The 20,202-nt window shown below is 44.4% G+C and overlaps 1 protein-coding gene across 7 annotated transcripts in view; it reads right to left on the reverse strand.

Moving 5' to 3' along the window:
* Positions 1 to 20,202, reverse strand: part of LOC119972654 (lethal(3)malignant brain tumor-like protein 1) — a 408,364-nt gene that overhangs the window by 135,561 nt on the left and 252,601 nt on the right. For all 7 annotated transcript variants that reach the window (XM_038809722.1, XM_038809716.1, XM_038809720.1 and 4 more), the window contains 2 exons: positions 7,673 to 7,846; positions 5,969 to 6,166 (listed from right to left, as the gene is read on the reverse strand). In XM_038809722.1, coding sequence (XP_038665650.1) covers positions 5,969 to 6,166; positions 7,673 to 7,846 — 372 coding nt within the window. The remainder of the gene's footprint in view (positions 1 to 5,968; positions 6,167 to 7,672; positions 7,847 to 20,202) is intronic.

Genomic DNA, 20,202 nt, shown 5'->3' on the forward strand with positions numbered 1-20,202 from the left:
AAGTGGGAACAGTGGGAAGTATTTGTATTGTTTGCTGGTGTTTGTCATTCACAGATTCATTGTGCTTGCCCGTTTAAAAAGAGGCCCTTCAAAAGTAATTTCTTGCTTGTGAAGTGCTTTGAGACATCCTGGTGACTGTGAAACATTTTCCAACCTAAGTCTTTTCTCCCTTGCATATACTATATATACTATATATATATACTATAGAGCAAGTTCAACTTAATATACTTGAAGAGCTAAGTTTGAAATTATAGAGAAGTGTTTTGCCACATTTATTAGGCAGGTGTGTTTTGTTCCTTCCAAAATCCTGTAGCTCTTTGGAATTAATTTGCCATTGGTGACAGACTTGGCAATTTCCCTCCCTGAACTTCTGGCATCACTGTTAATACCCTATTGGTAGATCCATTTATTTATTCTCTGATGGATTTGGTATCCTGATTACCTAACTAATGCTCAGGACTTCTTCAGGCCCAAATTCTGAACCATGCAACAGGTGACCATTATTCTGGACGGCAAGGAGATGAGAGTGTATCGAAAGACTGTCACCATTTGATTTAGCTCCACCTGTTCCTTCTGTTTCTGTTTGCTCCATGGGTAGAATGAGACATGGTTGCATTCAATCTTCACTAAACCATTCTTGTGTTATTTATTCTCCAAAATAATGCACTTGCCAATCTACGGGGTAGCTGGTGATTGCGAACCATGCCCACAATGAGAAAAAAAAAATCCTTTTTGGATAATAATGGGATCATGATTGTTCACAGTGCCCTTTATGGTTCAGCCAGATCTGGTAATAAACCATTTAATCAGTTGTCAAAGTCTGAATCCCATGGTTCAAAGGTATGTAGACAATAGTCCTAATTGGGGAATGAATAGAGTGAAACAAAACCCGGCTGTAATGAGAATGAGGGCACCAAAGGCAGAGATGTGAAAAAGAGACTGAGCAGGTCAATAGCAGTAGAAACTTCATGGTAAATGGAAGGCCAATGCTAGATAGCTGGGAATTTGAAAGTGGTGTTGTAAGAACATAGAACATACAGTGCAGAAGGAGGCCATTCGGCCCATCGAGTATGCACCGACCCACTTAAGCCCTCACTTTCACCCTATCCCCGTAACCCAATAACCCCTCCTAACCGTTTTTCGTCACTAAGGGAAATTTTTCATGGCCAATCCACCTAACCTGCACGTTTTGGACTGTGGGAGGAAACCAGAGCTCCCGGAGGAAACCCACGCCGACACGGGGAGAACGTGCAGACTCCGCACAGACAATAAACCAGCGGGGAATCGAACCTGGGATATACTGGCGCTGTGAAGCCACAGTGCTAGCCACTTGTGCTACCGTGCTGCCCAAACCAGAGATTCCTCCAACCCCCTCCCCAAGAACAGACACAGGAGGAAGTGGGATTGGGAATGGGATGGGAATTTGGGGGGAGGGGAATGTGAGTGGAGAGAGATACAAAAAAGTTATCAAAGATGGCTTTATCTGGAAAGGTATGTGATGGGAGAGGTCGAGGACATGGCTGTGATTAAGGGACGAGGTGATTGTACTTCTCAAATGTCTGGCCACTATCACACACTTGCAATGCTGTAAAGTTTTACTCCAGTAGCAAGCTCTAGGCCTATGAAACTAATTTTGTTTTACTTTCCCAGAAGGTGCCAGCTGCAGTCAGAAAGGTTCAAACATTATTGTGACTGCAACCAACAGTAATAAAATTAGGTCCATCAGGATGTACTTTTTTATTCAAACACCTGCTCTGGTATAGCTAAGAGACTTGGAGATCATCCCAAAAACAATAAGCATGATTTTGAACAGTGCAGCATAATGATATGAGGGAACATCTGCAATTATAATCTTTATTAGTGTCACTAACACTGCAATGAAGTTACTGTGAAAATCCCCTAGTCACCACACTCCAGCGCCTGTTTGGGGACACAGAGGGAGAATTCATAATGTCCAATTCAGCTAACAAGCACGTCGTCCGGGACTTATGGGAGGAAACAATCTGCCATTGCTGTGAACTATCACCCCATTACAACCTTCCTTTGCTTTTTCAAAGTATCTGAACCAAACCCTCCCAAATCCATGCCCAACTTTTTCTGAACTTCGTGTTTGCTTGCCTCTAATTCTGGTTTCTGTTCTTGTCACAGTACTGAAGGGGCTCTTATCAGAAGTCATAAAGGACATCCTGTGTAACTCTGTCACTGTCAATCTGTCTGCATGCGGCCTTTGGCTATGTTGTTTATACCATCCTCCTTCAAACCTCTTCACTGCCATCCAGCTGGATGGGACTGCACTTGCCGGGTACCGTTTTCATCTGTCCAATAGTAGTAGTGACTCGCCAGCAATGGTTGCTATTCTTGCACTTGTACCATTACCAGTGTTGCCACCAAAGATCTGTTAGCCCCTCCTATTTCTCATCAGTTTCGTCATCTGAAAACATGTCCGTTTCCACGTGTATGCTACCAACACCTAGTTTGACCTCAGTACCACCTGTCTACCATTCTAATGTCTCCAAATTGTCAGTCTGCTTAGCCAATGTCTTACGCTGGATGAGCAGAAATTTTCTCCAACTAAATACTGGGAAGACTGAAACCATCATCCCATGGTAGCACTGTGACTTCACAGCGCCAGGATCCTGGATTCGATTCCTGGCTTGGGTCACTGTCTGTGCGGAATCTGCACATTTTCCCTGTGTCTGCGTGGGTTTCCTCCGGGCGCTCCGGTTTCCTCAAACAAGTCCCGAATAACGTGCTGTTAGGTAATTTGGACATTCTGAATTCTCCCTCAGAATACCCGAACAAGCGCTGGTATGTGGCGACTAGGGGCTTTTCACAGTAACTTCATTTCAGTGTTAATGTAAGCCTACTTGTGACAATAAAGATCATTATTATTATTATATATCAGTCCCACCACAAGCTTTGATCCCTCACCACTGGCTCCATCTCTCTCTGTGGTAACTGTCTGAGACTGAAACAGACTACTTGCACCCTTAGTGTTGTATCTGAACCTGACTTGAGATTCTAACCACGTATCAGCATGATTACCTGCCTCGAACACATGAGCTGCTGGAAACCTCGTCTATGGCTTTGTCACCTCTAGACTTGCTGATTCAAATATTCTCCTGACCATCTATCATCCATAAACATGAGCTCAGTCATAACTCTGCTGCCTGTTTCCCAACCTACACCAAGTTTCAGTCACCCATCACCTCTATGCTCATTGACCTAAATCGACTCCTGGTTGAGCATCGCGTCAATTGTAAAAATGATCGCCATAATTTTCAAATCCATCTTGCCCCTCCCCAAGCCCTGTAATTTCCTCCAACGCCTCAACTCTCCAAGATGTTTGGGCTCTTTTAATTTTGGCCTCTTGAACATCTCCAATTGTAATCGCCCTACCACTGGTTGGTCGTGTTTTCAGCTGCTTAGACCCTGAACTCTGTAATTCCTTCCGTAAATCTATCCACCTCTCTATTCATCTTTCCTCCTTAAAATCTAACTTTCTGACTTATTTTTGATCACCTGCCTGAATATTACCTTTTGTGGCTTGTTGTCTCATTTTGTTTTACCTCGGTAATGACACTAATAAAGATAATTATTATTAGTATGTTAAAGACACTACATAAAGTTGCTGCTGTTGCTGACCACACCCTTCTGTTCAGCCTTAAGCAGTCTTTGCACTTCAAAAAGGAATCCTACAAATGAAATACAGCACTGAGCCTTGTACGTTTGAAAGTAAGTTGGAAGGAATCAGTGATCCTGGCCAATGAGTGAGTTAACTAACCAATCATTCTGTTTGGGAAATGCCACTGTGGATTACTATTGGGGCCAGCATTAATTTAAACTAAATTTGTGAATTTTGAGGATCAAATTATAAATAAAACTGAAGCAACCCGCTAATAAATCAAAGGAACTGCCTTTCAAGAACTGCAGGAGAAACTATGGACAATTAGTAACAGGAATTGGAAACATTATCTAAACTGTAAAATCGAACCAGGAGATGCTACTGAGAATGGTTAAGAAAGTGCATTTTCCAGGAGGAGCCCCAAGATGCACTAAGTGAAGACAGTAAATCCTCTTTCTTTAAAAAATTTTTTAGAATACCCAATTAATGTTTTCCAATTAAGGGCCAATTTAGCCTGGCCAATTCACCTCCCTGCACATCTTTTGGGTTGTGGGGGCGAAACCCATGCAAACTCCACACGGGCAGTGACCCAGAGCCGGAATCGAACCTGGGACCTCGGCACCGTGAGGCAGCAGAATTAACCACTGCGTCACCGTGCTGCCCTATGAAGATAGTAATTCCTAATCTAGCTGAAGTTCAAATGAATGAATTCTAGTTTCCATATCAAAAATAAAGCTCCCATGTATTAAAAAATATGATGTCGCTAACAAAACTTAAATTTGCTTATGCCCTTACCAAAATTAATTTCTAAAACCATGTTTTTTTCATGAGTTCAGGTTGATGAACAGCTGCTTCTATCACATCAATATCATATTTTCATGATGCATATCAGGTGGCTGTAATTATTCTGAGAAGACTTAATGTAAGTGGAATTAAAATGTAGTTTAACATTAAGATGTTAATTATTTTCAAAGCCTCGGAAGGATTATTTTAAAGATCCTGATAGAATATGCAGATAAATAAACTGAATGGCAATTTAGGAAGTTTTCTGGGACCATTTATAAACGTGCCAGCCAGTATAAAAGGTTCACCTGTCCAAGGATACAGGGCTGCAAATCCTACCTGTCCCCATTTCTCTTAGATAACTGATTAAAAACTGGGGAAAATTAAAAGTAAAAAAGTGAAATTGGCATGAAATAAAAAGGGGAGGTGACAAGGGAAGCTGTCTGAAGGGGGTTTTGATATGCAAAATTAGCATAACAGTGAGAAAGGCAAGTGTTTACCGATGTAACTAGGGGAAAACATGGAGTATAGAAGAGGTAACTTCAAAGTAGAGATTTTTTGAAAAGGATTTAGAGTACCCAATTATTTATTTCCAATTAAGGGGCAATTTAGCATTGCCAATCCACCTATTCTGCACATCTTTTGGATTGTTGGGGTGAGACCCATGCAGACATGGGGAGAATGTGCAAACTCCACACAGACAGTGACCCGGGTCCTCGGTGCCGTGAGTCAAAGTAGAGAGATAATAGAATTGGCGCTTATATGCTAAAAGCTGGGTAGCATCAAAGGGAAAGAATTATATATCCATAGCACAATGACTGGAGAAAGGGACACAGTAGAGACAGCTACCATCACAGACACACCCAGCCGCAGAAAACAGTCTCCCCTGAAAACAAGTTATTGCTAAAAGGGCAGCTGGTTAAAATCCAAAACTTGAACCCAGAAGATTACACCTTTGCTGAAACTGAAACGGTTTTCTCAAATGCCGTCAAATAAGCTGTGCATGGTAATTATCTGCTGGATTTAACTCATAGAGTTAGATGGTATATGATGTTGTTTGGGAACAATGGGTGTCTCAGAGGTCAGGAAACATAGGTAGTTGGGAAAAAGGAATAACTTTAATGTAATACTGTGTGTGTATATAGTCATCAGTGTACTTAAGTGTACTGTTGAAGTGTGTTTTTGTCCTTCTAGTTGTGTATTTTTATTTTAAGTTGATAAATATTCTTTATTAATTGATCACAAATTGACTGGACTATTGTTCCCTGGTTTGCATATCTTTTTTCACAGGATACCAAATTGAAATATACACCACTAAGAACCGGTGTTCCAAGTTACTCTTCTGGGTTTCGGGATACCCTCGCACTTAACATCAGTGAGGTTCTTAACATAATGCTCTCATCATTCTCCCAATCCAAAGGCTATACTGCTACTTGTTATTTGTGCCAAACAGGTACTTACTTTATCAATGACCAAACAATCTGACATGAATTAAATACACGATTTGGTTACTGTTAACACAATCTTGTTAACTAGTAAACTGTTGATCCATTTGCTCACCTGCCTTGTTGTTTTGTCCTTTTACGCTGAACGAATGAAAATACTGATTTATTCTCTGGTGGCCCCTCTTCATCCCGTGGTTCCACTTTGATCTTGATCTGCTTTGGTTCAGCTAGAGGGCAACCCGAGACTCGGTGGTGTGCAGTATACTTTCCAGTTATGTGACCTGATCCATCACAGCCAGGAGTGGGACATTTTCTGTAACATTGGGTATAAGAAAAACGCAATGAGAACCTGGAAAATCATAGAACGTTACAGGGCAGGAGCTGGTCATTTGGTCCATCATGCCTGTATCTGCTGCTTTTTCAAGAGGTACCAAATTAGCCCTGCAATATTTCTCTCCTTCAAGTATTCACCAATTTGCTTTTGAAAGTTACCATTGAATCAGCTTGACCACACTTTCAGGCAGTGTATTCCAGATTTAAACTTGTTGTATTAAAAAACAATTCTCAACATCTCTCCAATAGCTCTTTTGGAACTGCCATATTCTTGTTCCTTTGACAGAATAATTTTATTTTGTAGTCCTTGCTCTACATGGTCTTTGCTCTACATGGTCAATTTTAATGGGCAACCTCTGGCTTCCCACTTGAATGATTACTATCAAGACGTTTAGTTCGTGAAACAAGAGGAATCGGCACCAGGGTTATCTGTTTCTCTCCTCCCAGATTCTCCTGAATTATTGACTCTTTCTTCAGATTGAGCTCTGAATAGAGACATTAACCAGAAACCTAACTAGGCCAGACACATAAATACTGTGGCTATAAGAGCAGTCATCAGCTAGTTACCTTCAGTGAGTGACTCTTCTCCTGACCCCAAAGCTTTCAACCATCCACAGGGCACAAGTCAGGAGTGTGAGCGAATGCATTGACTTTGGCTGAATGCATGCGGCTCCAACAACACTCAAGGAGCTCGACAGTATCCAAAACAAAGCAGTCCTTTGATCAATACCCATCCGCTACCTTGACACTATCTCTTCACCATTGCTGCAATAGGGTTGCAGTGTGTACCATCTACAGGTTGCATGTCAATAGCTTGCCAAAGTTTTTCCATCAGCATCTCCTAAACTTGAGATCTTTATCACCTGGATGTACAAGGGAAGCAGGAGAATGGGAAAACCACCATCCCCAAGTTCTCCTCTAAGTCACACATCATACTGATTTAGAAATATAGCATCATTCTTTCAGTGTCGTTGGGTCAAAATCTTGGTACTCCCTACCTAACAGCACTGAGGAAGCACCATTACCACATATACTGAAGTGGTTTAAGAAGACAGATTAACAGCACCTTCTCAACTAAGGCTGAGCAATAAACAATGTCCTTGCCATGAACATTTATATCTTGGTAATTTTTTTTTAAGTGAGGAAGCTTGAACCTTGTAAAAACCCCATTCTGTCAGTATTACACAACTGTACCAGTTTCTGCTGATTTATGTAAGCAGTTTTCAAATGCATCTACTCTAGCAAAATGTACAAATGGTAATTATCCCTATTGCAAAAATAATACAAATGCATCCATTAGAAGAATGATCATAAAAAACAATGTTTATTACTACTGCCATTACAAAGATGCAAAATCGAACATCCTAGTCATGTTGTTTACGCCACGCAAAAGGGGCTATAGCATCTTTTCACATAACCGTGCACATAAATATAATGTTCAGAAGAGCTTTCAATTTGTTTGGAACAGTTTGAAAAATGCACTTGCCTCGTTTCATTAACACACTCCTCTGGCTTCCCACTTGAATGATTACTATCAAGACGTTTAGTTCGTGAAACAAGAGGAATTGGCACCAGGGTCATCTGTTTCTCCCCTCCCAGTCTGTCCTGAATTGTTGACTCTTTCTTCAGGTTGAGCTCTGAATAGGGGCAGCCAAAAGCACTAATTTCACAAGAGAACAGAGAATATTGTGTTATTTTTATTAAACTTGCATAAAAACCTGACTACCCCAACACTGGCAATTGTATATCAATGGCTGTCAGTTGTATCCAAGTGGTGAGTATTAATTGGAGCTTGCATGTTGGACGTGCACAGTATTTGTAAATAAAACTTGGAACTGAATCGAGAGTAGGGGGCACTATATCCGGTCAGTCACCACCTGGCTATCCAACTTTTAAAAAAAATAGACTTTTATTTAAAAAAATTAATATTAAACAAAACCATCCTGGTTTAGCACAGGGCTAAATCGCTAACTTTGAAAGCAGACCAAGGCAAGTTAGCAGCACGGTTCAATTCCCGTACCAGCCTCCCCGAACAGGCGCTGGAATGTGGCGACTAGGGGCTTTTCACAGTAATTTCATTTGAAGCCTACTTGTGACAATAAGTGATTTTCATTTCAAAACAATTAACCAAAATTACACAGTAGAAGAAAGAGTCAAATGAGCAAAAACACAAATTAACTTTAACACAAAAAAAACTAAACTAAACCTCCTGACAGCTGACAGTGACTTGCTCCTTAAAAATGGAAATGAATGGCTGGTGTCTTAAGTAGAACCCTTCTATCGACCTTCTCATGGTGTACTTAACCTTCTCCAAATGTAGAAAATAAATTTGTTCACGTAACGAAGCCAAGGCACTAGGCAGAGCACGAGACCTCCACCAAAGATGAATTGGTTCCAACTCGATCTACAAGTTTGCTGACGATATGACTACAGTGGGCCGGATCTCAAATAATGATGAGTCAGAACACAGGAGGGAGATAGAGAACCTAGTGGAGTGGCGCAGTGATAACAATCTATCCCTCAATGTCAGCAAAACTAAAGAGCTGGTCATTGACTTCAGGAAGCAAAGTACTGTACACACCCCTGTCAGCATCAACAGGGCCAAGGTGGAGATGATTAGCAGCTTCAAATTCCTAGGGGTACACATCTCCAAAAATCTGTCCTGGTCCACCCACGTCGAAGCTACTACCAAGAAAGCACAACAGCGCCTATACTTCCTCAGGAAACTAAGGAAATTCAGCATATCCACATTAACTCTTACCAACTTTTACAGATGCACCTTAGAAAACCTCTTATCTGGCTGCATCACTGCCTGGTATGGCAACTGCTCGGCCCAAGACTGCAAGAAATTTCAGAGAGACGTGAACACCACCCAGTCCATCACACAAACCTGCCTCCCACCCATTGACTCCATCTACAGCTCCCGCTGCCTGGGGAAAGCAGGCAGCATAACCAAAGACCCCTCCCACCCGCCTTATTCACTCTTGCAACTTTTTCCATCGGGCAGAAGATACAAAAGTCTGAGAACACGTACGAACAGACTCAAAAACAGCTTCTTCCCTGCTGTTACCAGACTCCTAAATGACCCTCTTATGGGCTGACCAGATTAACACTACACCCCTGTACGCTTCACCCGATGACGGTGTTATGTAGTTACATTGTGTACCTTGTGTTGCCCTATTATGTATTTTATTTTATTTTAATGTACTTAATTATCTGTGAGCTGCTCGCAGAAAAATACTTTTCACTGTACCTCGGTACACGTGACAATAAACAAAAACTCCAATCCAATTCGTCGCCTGACTATGAACGAGGCAAAATTGAGGACATCCTCCTTCATTCCCAGTAGATATGGATCTAAATATTCACTGAGTGTCTCCAACATGGTGTTAAAGAAAGATACCCAGAAGCTTAATAACTTGTGGCATAAACAGAACATACGTGTTTGGTTACGCTCACATATACCCTCCACCCCAGAGCAAAATCCGCTCATCCTCACTTTAGTCAGGTGCGCCCTGTGCACCACCTTGAATTGAATCAAACTTAGCCGAGCTCATGATGACATGGAAAGGCCTCATTCCATATCTTACCATCCAGAAAGGGACCCAATTCACCCTCACCTCACTCAATGGAGCTGACTCCGCTGAGAGGATCTGGCCACATGTTCCGAAAATAGTCCCCCCATCAGACCCGGCCAAAGACAAATGCTCTTCAACAGAGAAGAGGGTGGTGCCAAGGGTAAGGAGGGGAAAGCCTTGTGTGAAAAATCGTGAATCTGAAAATATCTTAAAAGACAGGAACCAGGCAATTGGAATTTCTCTGCCAACTCCTTAAAACTAGCCAACCACTCCTCCACCAACAGGTCTCCAAACCTCTCAAGACTCTTCCCCTCCCATGACTTAAACATCGAGTCCAAACCCGCTGGCAAAACAAGGTGGTTGTTGCAGATGGGGGCTAACAAAGACAGGGAACAGAGCTTAAAATGCTGCCTGAACTACTCCAAATTCTCAGGGTAGAGACTACCACTGAAATCAGGGAAAATCTATGCAGTAACTATTGAGCAAAGGCTAAAAACAGTGCAGGAGCTCGCTTCCCCATATAGAATTATAGAATATACAGTGCAGAAGGAGGCCATTCGGCCCATCGAGTCTGCACCGGCTCTTGGAAAGAGCACCCTACCCAAGGTCCACAACTCCACCCTATCCCCATAACCTAGTCACCCCACCCAACACTAAGGGCAATTTATCATGGCCAATCCACCTAACCTGCACATCTTTGTGACTGTGGGAGGAAACCGGAGCACCCGAAGGAAACCCACGCACACACGGGGAGGATGTGCAGACTCCGCACAGACAGTGACCCAAGCCGGAATTGAACCTGGGACCCTGGAGCTGTGAAGCGATTGTGCTATCCACAAATCTACCGTGCTGCCCTATGGAACTATGATCGCTGAACCACACGAATATCTCCTGAATATTGGCTGCCCAATAGTAAAACAATAAATTGGGTAGAGCCAAGCCTCCTGATTGTCTGTCTCTTTGGAGCAAAGCCCCACAACCCTTGAGTTTTACCCATCCAAATAGAGGACTTTAATTTGTTGACTTTAACAAAAAAGAATTGGGGAGAAAAATGGGGAGACATTGAAAAAGGAATAAAAATCTCAGGTGCACGTTCATTTTAGCAATCTGAACCCTACCCATCAAGGATTGGGGAGGTTATCCACCTCTGCAAGTCTGTTTAGAGACTGTCAACCACATTAGTGTCATTTACTTTATGAAACTAGGCCCAGTTATGGGGCCCCAGATAACAAAAGCTGGTATTGACAAGGTGAAAGGGCAAGTTCCTCAGCTGGGCCCTCTTCCCTGGGGGAACATTCACTCTGGTCCAAGTTCAACTTGTAACCAGGGAAGGAGCCAAAAATACTAAGCAGCTTATTAATGTTGTCCATGGAAGGTACTGGGTCCATAACATAGAGAAGGAGGTCGTCCGTGTTAAAGGGACACCCAATGCTCCACTACTTCCTGATTTATTCCACTCCACTTAATAGAGGGCCTCCGTGTTGGAGTGAGCGGTTCTATTGTCAAAGTAAAAAGGAACCCCGATTCAACGTTAAATAACCAGAGTTCAGGTGATTTGTACAAACGCTATCAGTGGAGGCCTTACATAGTAAGGCCATATATCAAATGACAAACATGCGTTTGAGGGCTGGTTTAGCTCAGTAGGCTAGACAGCTGGTTCGTGGTGCAGAGCGAGGCCAGCAGCACAGGTTCAATTCTCATGCTGGCCTAGGTTATTCACGAAGGCCCACCTGATCAACCTTGCCCCTCACCTGAAGTGTAATAATCCTCAGGTTAAATCACCACCAGTCAGCTCTCCCCTTCAAAGGGGAAAGCAACCTATGGTCATCTGGGACTATGGTGACTTCACACTAACATACATTCGTTGAATCCAGGAAATAACTTGTGGCTAAATCCGAGCCTCCCAAGAATCTCAAACAGAACTGTATTTGCAGCTTTTCTCTACTTACGAACAATTCCGGGATCGGGGCAAGTGAGTACTCCATAAGGATGGAGTCCAACTTCTGCTGCTCCGGGCTTGCCGTCTTCATCAAATGCACCTTTGGGAGAGAGTCTCCCTGGGGACCACCTTAAGGGCTTCCCATAGTGTGGAAGGTTAGGTGGGCGCACTTTTATTAAATTTTGTATAATCCTCAATGGCAGTGGACATGCGTTCACAAGATTTCTTGTCCGCGAATAATGTTGTGTCCAACCTTCATGGCGGACGTTGGGGGTGACCTGACTTGAGTGTCAAATCAACAAAGCGTGGGGTGTGGTCCAAAATCACAATTGCTGAGTACTCAGCCTCCACCACTGAAGGGAGGAGAAACATATCTACCACAAAAAATCTATCTGTGAGTACAGCTAGTGAACAAGGGATAAAAATTTAAAAAATTGGTCACCTCGGTGCAAAAAGTGCCAAGGGTCTGCACCCCTGCCCATCTGCTCCATGAATGACAACAAAGCTGTGGCCACACATGAAGTCTTTGGGCTTGGACCGATCCAGACTAGGGTCCAGAACATAGTTTAGGCCCCCATCCAAAGTAAGCTGATGTTAATCTAAATCGGAGAGGGAGGCCAGCAGATTATGAATAAAATTTGTAACCGCCCGGTTTGGGATCAAAACCATCGTAGTGCCTGCCAGAGAGCCACAGACAATAATATGTCTGCCATTGGGGTCGACAAAGATCTTAGAGGCAGAAAACTGAACCCTTTTATGAATTAATATTGCCACACCCCTGCTCCTATCATCTAAACCAGAATGAAAGACTTGCCCTACCCACCCCTTCTGCAGCTTTAGTCCGTGACCGGCAACTGAGTCTCTTACAAAAACAACACATAGGAGTTTAAACTCTTAAGGTGAATAAATGCTCTCTACCTTTTCACTGGGCCATTCAATCCCCTAATATTCCAGGTGACCAAACAAATTGGGGATCTCTCCCTGCCCCCTCCCCCCCCCCCCCCCCCCCCCTCAATCCAGGGTTGGCCATTTCCATCAAAAGAGATTCTCGAAAAAATATGTAAAATGTACAGCAACCAGGTCCACCCAAGATGGCCATATATCAAAAGACCAAACAAAGAAAAGTCTGCAGGCACCATCAGCAAACTATCCCCCCCATGCTATCACCCTTGAATACTACCACACCCAAATGCACATACAGATAGAGGCTAATCAAACACAAATAACTAAAATCTACTTCTAACAAACCCAAATCAAAACAAAACTAGTTCATTGTCTAAAAATCTACAATGAGCAGCAGCCAACCCTTCAAAAGAGGCTAGCAGGGAGTTAAGAAAAATGGTTACAAACAACAATATACGAAAATCACATAAGCCACTGCGCACTAAAGGGGAGCTAGATATGGGTAACACGGTAGCACAGTGGTTAGCATTGTTGTTTCACAGCTCCAGTCTTGAAGAGTCTGATTTGAAGATTTGAATTCTCGATGCACCTTCGTCAATCTCAGAACCCGCTCTTTCTCTTTGAAGCTAATGAACTTCATTATTACCGCAGGCGGTGGATCCCCAGGGTGAGGCTTCAGCCAGCGAGTATGGTGGGTCCGGTCTAACATAAGGGTGGACGTGAATCGATCCACCCCCACCATCTTTACGAATATCTCTGCAAAGTATTTTGAGGGCATTGCGCCTTCAATCCCCTCTGGCAGCCCCACAATTTGAATGTTTTGCCTCCTGGACCGATTCTTAGATCATTCATCTTGTCCTTCAATGATTTATTTCACTTCAGACACCGAAGACATCTCCACTTCCAGTGGGGCAATCCGATCAGTGTGTCTCAAAAGGGCCACTTCCATATGTTTTATCGTGGCTCCATGGGCTTCCACGGTTTCCCCATTTAACTCCCAGCCCCTTAATTCCACCCAAAGCCTACTCCATCTCAGATGGCCCCTTTCTCCGCCCTTGACCATGTCATCTCTCACCCCCTGCCACATCTCAACAACCTCCCCCCCTCCCCGGCCACCCCTTGCTGCTTTCTCACCCACCACCTCAGTTCCGTTCACCAGCATCACCTGCTAGCGCGGCAGCCCCTGCCCAAAGGCACCTCCCAGTGACCCCCCCCCCCCCCCCCCACTCTTCAGCTCGAGGAAGGATCCCTGCTGACTGTACCCTCCTCCACTCAACAAAGACTTCTCCTGAACTCCAGGCAGCCTGTGCATAAACAAACAAACAAATGTTAAACACAAACAGTCACATAAAACAGGAGGGGAGACGGGAACATCCATCCCCACATAAACTTTTCACTCCTACAACCCCTTACAATCCCAACAATAAATAGCAATCCCCCCCCCGCCCCAAAAAAGACGAAAATCTCCCAATCTCTACCCCCACTTAAAACATGATCCCAACCATTACAACGTACCAGCACCCCGGTTCCCAAGCATTGTCTGCTCAGTTCTCCCCCAGTTTATGCTCCTGAATGAAGTCTTCAGCTGCTTCTGGGGTCTCGAAATAATACTCCCGGCTTCTGAACGTCACCCATAATTTTGCCGGGTAGAGCACCCCAAACCTGATCTAACACCAGTACAGCACCGCCTTGGCCTTGTTGAAGCTTGCCCGTCGCTTCGTCAACCTGGCTCCGACGTCCTGATAAAGTTGGACCTTATTCCCTCTCATTTGCAGGTACGCTTCTCCCTGGCCCATCGCAAAATCTTCTCTTTCTCCACCAATTTGTGGAGTCTCATGATCTCCACCCGCGGTGGCTCCCCAGCTCTAGTCTTCTGCCTCAGGGACCTATGCACTCGGTCCACTTCAGGCGTCTTATCTAGCACCCCTTCTGCCATCAGCCATGCCAGCACCTTCGAGACGTACTTCGTGGCACTCACACCTTCTACTCCTTCAGGCAGGCCCACAGGTTCTGCCTTCTTGAGGTATTCACCTCCACCTTTGTCTTCAACATTTTACAGAGGTCTCCTCGGAGCCCAACCTTTGCCTCCAGAGTCACCACACGATCGCTGTGGTCCGATATTACTCCTTTGATCTCCCAAATCTGTGACCCCTACACCTCCAAACACTTCTCCACATGTTCCAAAGAACTCTTTAGGGGTTCCACCACTCCTTTGATGGCCTTTGAGCGATCCTCTGCATTTTTTTCCTCTGCTGTTGGATTCCGCATTAATAAAAGCCATCAATTCTAGCTGGAGACCTCCGGCTTGCATCAATCCTTCCTCCGCCTGCATGTTTATTGCGGTTGCTGCAGCACAGTCCTGCTGCTACTTTTTAGCCAAATCTCTCACTGTTTTCTGCCGGGTCTGATAACCAGCAGACATACCGCTCCCAGGGGAAACTACTCCTCCAACATTCACCTACGCATTTTCATCAAAATACCAACCAATATCAGGTAAAAAGAGCTCTTTTTTGTGCCTTCAAGCAGGAGCTGCCCTGTGTGACCACTCACAGCATGGCCACCACCCAAGTCCAGTTTCCACGGTTTCATTGGTCTTCTCCAGAGCCACTCTGATGGGCGCCAAGGCCTCCTTCATTGATTTCCAGAGATCCTCTGACACAATCCACCAGTTTTAATCAAAGTCCTTCACCAAGGTACTCAAAGGTAGTGGAGTGGCTGGGGTCCCAGAGGTTGCCTGCTGACGAATTCTGAGAGGCCGCAGATGCCGTCGACGAACATCTGCTGTCAATGTTCTTTCCCCTAATTTTCTGGGCATTTCAATCATGTAGGATCCTTATTCCATTAATTATGTTGGTTTTCAATTTAAAAAAAACCCTGGTACGGAGAGAAAAGGGCAAAAAGTGCCGGTAGATGCCGGGAGCTGGATAGATCTGGGGTCAGCACGCCTAAGTGGATTTTAAACCTTCTTAGTCGTGCGAAGCTTGGTTCCGGGCAGGATCCTGATTGTGACGCCTTGCGAGATCTGGGTAATCATGTGACGTGTCCCGGGTGTTGGGAAGCCCAGGGGAGGCCTCAGCCAACATCTACCAGCACGCCACGCTCAGATTCCGGCAGGATGGGGTCAGTAGATCATGCCCATAGTGTGTGGTTCTAAACACCTAAAACAAATGAATTAAAATATTGTGACAAAGGAGGAAAAATACATTCCACAACTACATTGTGAAATTAGAAAGTGAGTATTTGATTCTAGGTCACAGCTGGCATTAGTTAAAAGGAAAAGAAAATCACAGGATCACCACAGGTGTGGAAGTAACTGTACATCGGAATTATTTTTTCAAAGATGTTCAGTTTAAGTGGATTGACCATGCAGAATTGTCCCTTAGTGTCCAGGGATGTGCAGATTAGGTTATAGAGCCACGGGGATAGGGTGGGTGAGGAGTGGATCTGGGTGGTGTGCAATCTTGGAGGGTCGGTGCAGACTCAATGGGCCGAATTGCCTCCTTCTGCACTGTAGAGATTCTATGATTCTAGGAACATGAGGAAAGGGCAGGCTGGGAAATCTGAAGGCATGTCCAAACGGCAGAGGATGCTACTCTAGGCTGTGGACTAGCACAAGAGTTAGCTAGAAAAGCATGGCAGACCAACAATTCATGTAGAAGCAGTCAGATGAGTGAACCTGATTGAGACATGTGATAAAGTCATGAAGGCACAGTTAGTTCTCTGTGATGCATAATTAATGGCATCAGTGGCTCATCAGTGCACTCAATGTTGCAGAGTTTCCAGCAGAGATCACATAATCAAGTCATTTTCTTTGCTTTTTGGACACGTCTCAATTTTATCCGGAACATTTTTTTTAAATTGCCAAAGATACAACAAAATGAATCAACTTTACTAATTTGCTTTTTGTTTATGCGCCTTGGCTGTACTTAGCTCTGCTGCATCAGAATGTTTCTATTCTAGTAAAGAAGGTTTTTCCTGCATTTCTGGAGATGATAGGGTGGCAGAGCAGGAACAGCTCTGAGGAATTCCCTGGACATAATTTTCCTTTCAACAGTAGTTACTTCAAATTTACAACTGCAGATAGATGGAATTTTGTATGTACCATAAAACGAAGGAACTGTAGCTAGAGACTTAACTTCAGCGTCAATTTGCTTTTGCTATAAAGCAGCTTAACAATCTGTCTTGCACTGGCCACAGATACAGATTCATATATGAACTACAAAAATAAGTCAATTTCAAATTAAATTGTACTTCAGCCTTTTTCTGAGCAGAGTTAAGGGGCCATGTGGATATTCCGTCATTGACCAGAGAACACACCATTCACATATTTCAATAGGCTCTCACAGTTCAATTCAGAATCCAATTTAAAAATTGCATGACACAGCTCTTTCTACAGTCACCAGACCGGACAGTGAAAGGCAGGTGCAAGCTGCCAGCTACAGAAGGTTAAGTGTCGGTTTAAGCACTACTTTTGGACCATGAGGAAGGAGGAGCAGTGAGCCCCAAAAGCAAATCTTCGGCCTCCTCCTTGCAATCACGGGCCTCAGGCATAGGTCTCTCCCCACTCCCAATTACTGGGGATTGTACCCTGGCTGTCCATTTGGCTGGCTGCTGGGCGGGAATCGGAACTATAAAACTTTAGTGAGGTCCTGCTATTTAGTTCAGCAGGAACTCTGCATTCTGGCCTTATCAGATTTTGGCCTTCCCATATCCTTTCCAATGTTTGGCTAATGGTAGAATTTCAGCTTATCCAGTACTGGATGGAAATTCAGCCGAAATTAGTTTCTGAAACCAAGAACTAGAGTTGCTTTTGAGACAATGCACACTTGTAAAATTCAGAATAATACTTGAAAGCTGAGAAAAAAAAAATGTTTTAAATATATTTTTTATTCTCCTTTTTCACATTTTCTCCCAAATTTGCACCCACCAACAATAAACAATAAGCAGTAATGAATACAATGTCAATCCCCATAGCAGCAACAACAATCCCATCCTTCCACCAAACCTCAAGCAGCAGCCTACATCTTAACATAAACAAATAACAAAAAGGAATCAGGAATCGCCCATAGTCACCATTAACACACACTGTAACCCTCCCAACCACCCACCCACCCCGCAACTAATGTTCAATGTTATCCAGTTCTTGAAAGTGCATAATGAATAATGCCCATGAATTGTAGAACCCCTCCATCCTTTCCATCAGTTCAAACTTAACCTTCTCAAGAGTCAAGAATTCCAACAGGTCCCAGGGTGGAGAAGTTGCTCTCCATCCCAACAGAATCTGCCTTTGGGCGATCAACGAGGCGAAGGCTACAACATCTGCTTCCGCACCTGTTTCCAACCCCGGCTGGTCTGACACCCCGAATATGGCCTCCCAAGGGCCCGGGTCCAGTTTCACGTGCACAACTTTAGAGATTACTCTAAACCTCCTTCCAGTATTCCTCCAGCTTTGGATAGGACCAAAACATATGAACGTGATTTGCGCCCCCCCGCCCCCCCTCCGCAACATTCACACACATCTTCTACCCCCTCAAAGAGCAAGCTCATCCTCGCCCTTGTGAGGTGTGCTCTATATACCACCTTCAGCTGTATCAGCCCCAACCATGAGGTGGAGGCATTCACTCTCCGGAGCACCTCACACCAGAACCCCTCCTCCATACCCTCTCCTAACTCCTCCTCCCACTTTGCTTTGGTCCCTTCCAGTGGTGCCTTCTCTTCTTCCAAAATAGCCCTGTAAACCGCCGACACTACCCCCTTCTCCAGTCCCCCTGTTGTCAGCACCTCCTCCAACAAGGTGGAGGCCCGCTCCACCGGGATAGCTCTGTATCTCCTTCCTGGCAAAATCTCGAACCTGCATGTGTCTAAATATTTCCCCGAGAAAACAAATTAACAAGAAGATAACAGATCAGTGGTGTGGGTCATTCTGCCCTTAAGAGTCCGCTCTGCCATTCAATGAGATCACTGCTGACGTTTTACTTCATTTTTAAAAATAAATTTAGAGTACCCAATTCATTTTTTTTCCAATAAAGGGGCAATTTAGCATGTTCAATCCACCTACCTTGCACATCTTTGTGTTGCTGGAGCGAAACCCACGCAAACACGGGGAGAATGTGCAAACTCCACACAGACAGTGACCCAGAGCTGGGATCGAACCTGGGACCTCGGCGCCGTGAGACAGCAATGCTAACCACTGAGCCACCGTGCTGCCCCCGACTTTCTACTTCAACATCAGTTTCCTGCACGATTCCCATATCCCATAATGTTTTTAGTATGTAGGAATCTATCAATCTCATGTCCAGAATATATTCAATGACTGAGCATCCATTGTCCTCGAGGGAAAAGAATTCCAAAGATTCACCACCCTCTGAGTGAGGAAATTCTTCCTCGTGTCAGTTCTAAATGGCCTGCCCCTTATTTTGAGAGTGTGTCCCCTGATTCTAAACCCCCAGCCATCTACGCTGTTAGAACATTGTATGTCATGAGATCACTCATTCTTCTAAACTTCAGAACATAAAGATCCAGTCTATTTATTCTATCCTCGTAGGACAATCCCTCCATCCCAGGAACTAGTTTGATAAATCTTTGTTGCACTGCCTCTATAGCAAGTATATCTTTCCTTAGGTAAGGAGACCAAAACTGCATACAATATTCCAGATTTGGTCTCGCCAAGGCTCTACATAATTGCAGTAAGACATTTTTACTCCTGAAATCCTCTTGTAATGATTCCAACCTGAAACTTCCAAAATGAGTCACAAAAGAGTTTCATGGCCAGAATTGAACTTTGCTCAAATGAGCACATGCCTGACCTGGAAGCACCTGAAATTGTGCTGGAAGATGTTGGGCGCGCGTCCCGACATAATCGCCCATTAAGCCCATCAAGCAGCAAATTGATAGTTATTTTATGTGACCCATCCTTACGGTTGGCGGGCGGGCCAATTGGCTTTAGCTGCAATCTTGATCCAGGGTGGGATGCAATGGCAGGGCTGAAATAACATTTTAAAAAGGTGCCCCGGAATGAGGTTTGTTTTTGAGTGTGCTACCCAGACACAGGTGTTTTTTCATTGGGATTTAATTTGAGGAGGTCTGCAGCTCCCTGAGACAGCTCTACAGCAGCTGTCCGCCTCGAGGGACCCCAATAGATGTGCCCGCCTGCACTCTCCCTTTTCTCGTCGTCCGCCCTCTTCCCTCAGCATTGAGCTTTTCTCAAGATTAACTTGGGTCACTGTATGTGCGGAGTCTGCATGGGTTTCCTCCGCGTACTCCGGTTTCCTCCCACAGCCCAAAGACGTGCAGGTTAGGTGGATTGGCCATGCTAAATTGCCCTTAGTGACCAAAACTTTAGGAGGGGTTATTGGGTTATGGGGATAGGGTGGAAGTGAGGGCTTAAGTGGGTCAGTGCAGACTCGATGGGCTGAATGGCCTTCTTCTGCACTGTATGTTCTATGTTCTCAGCACACTTTTCATGTTATCTGCCTGTTAATTGGAGAGCCAGCGTGAAATCGCATTGCGGGGCCGATCGCAGCTGGAAGCCCATTTCACGTCCATTTCCGCGGAGGCCCGCCGAGAGCACACTGCCAATGGGCGCAAAATTCAGGC

The sequence above is a fragment of the Scyliorhinus canicula genome, chromosome 10, assembly GCF_902713615.1.
Source record: "Scyliorhinus canicula chromosome 10, sScyCan1.1, whole genome shotgun sequence".
Classification (NCBI taxonomy): Eukaryota; Metazoa; Chordata; class Chondrichthyes; order Carcharhiniformes; family Scyliorhinidae; genus Scyliorhinus; species Scyliorhinus canicula.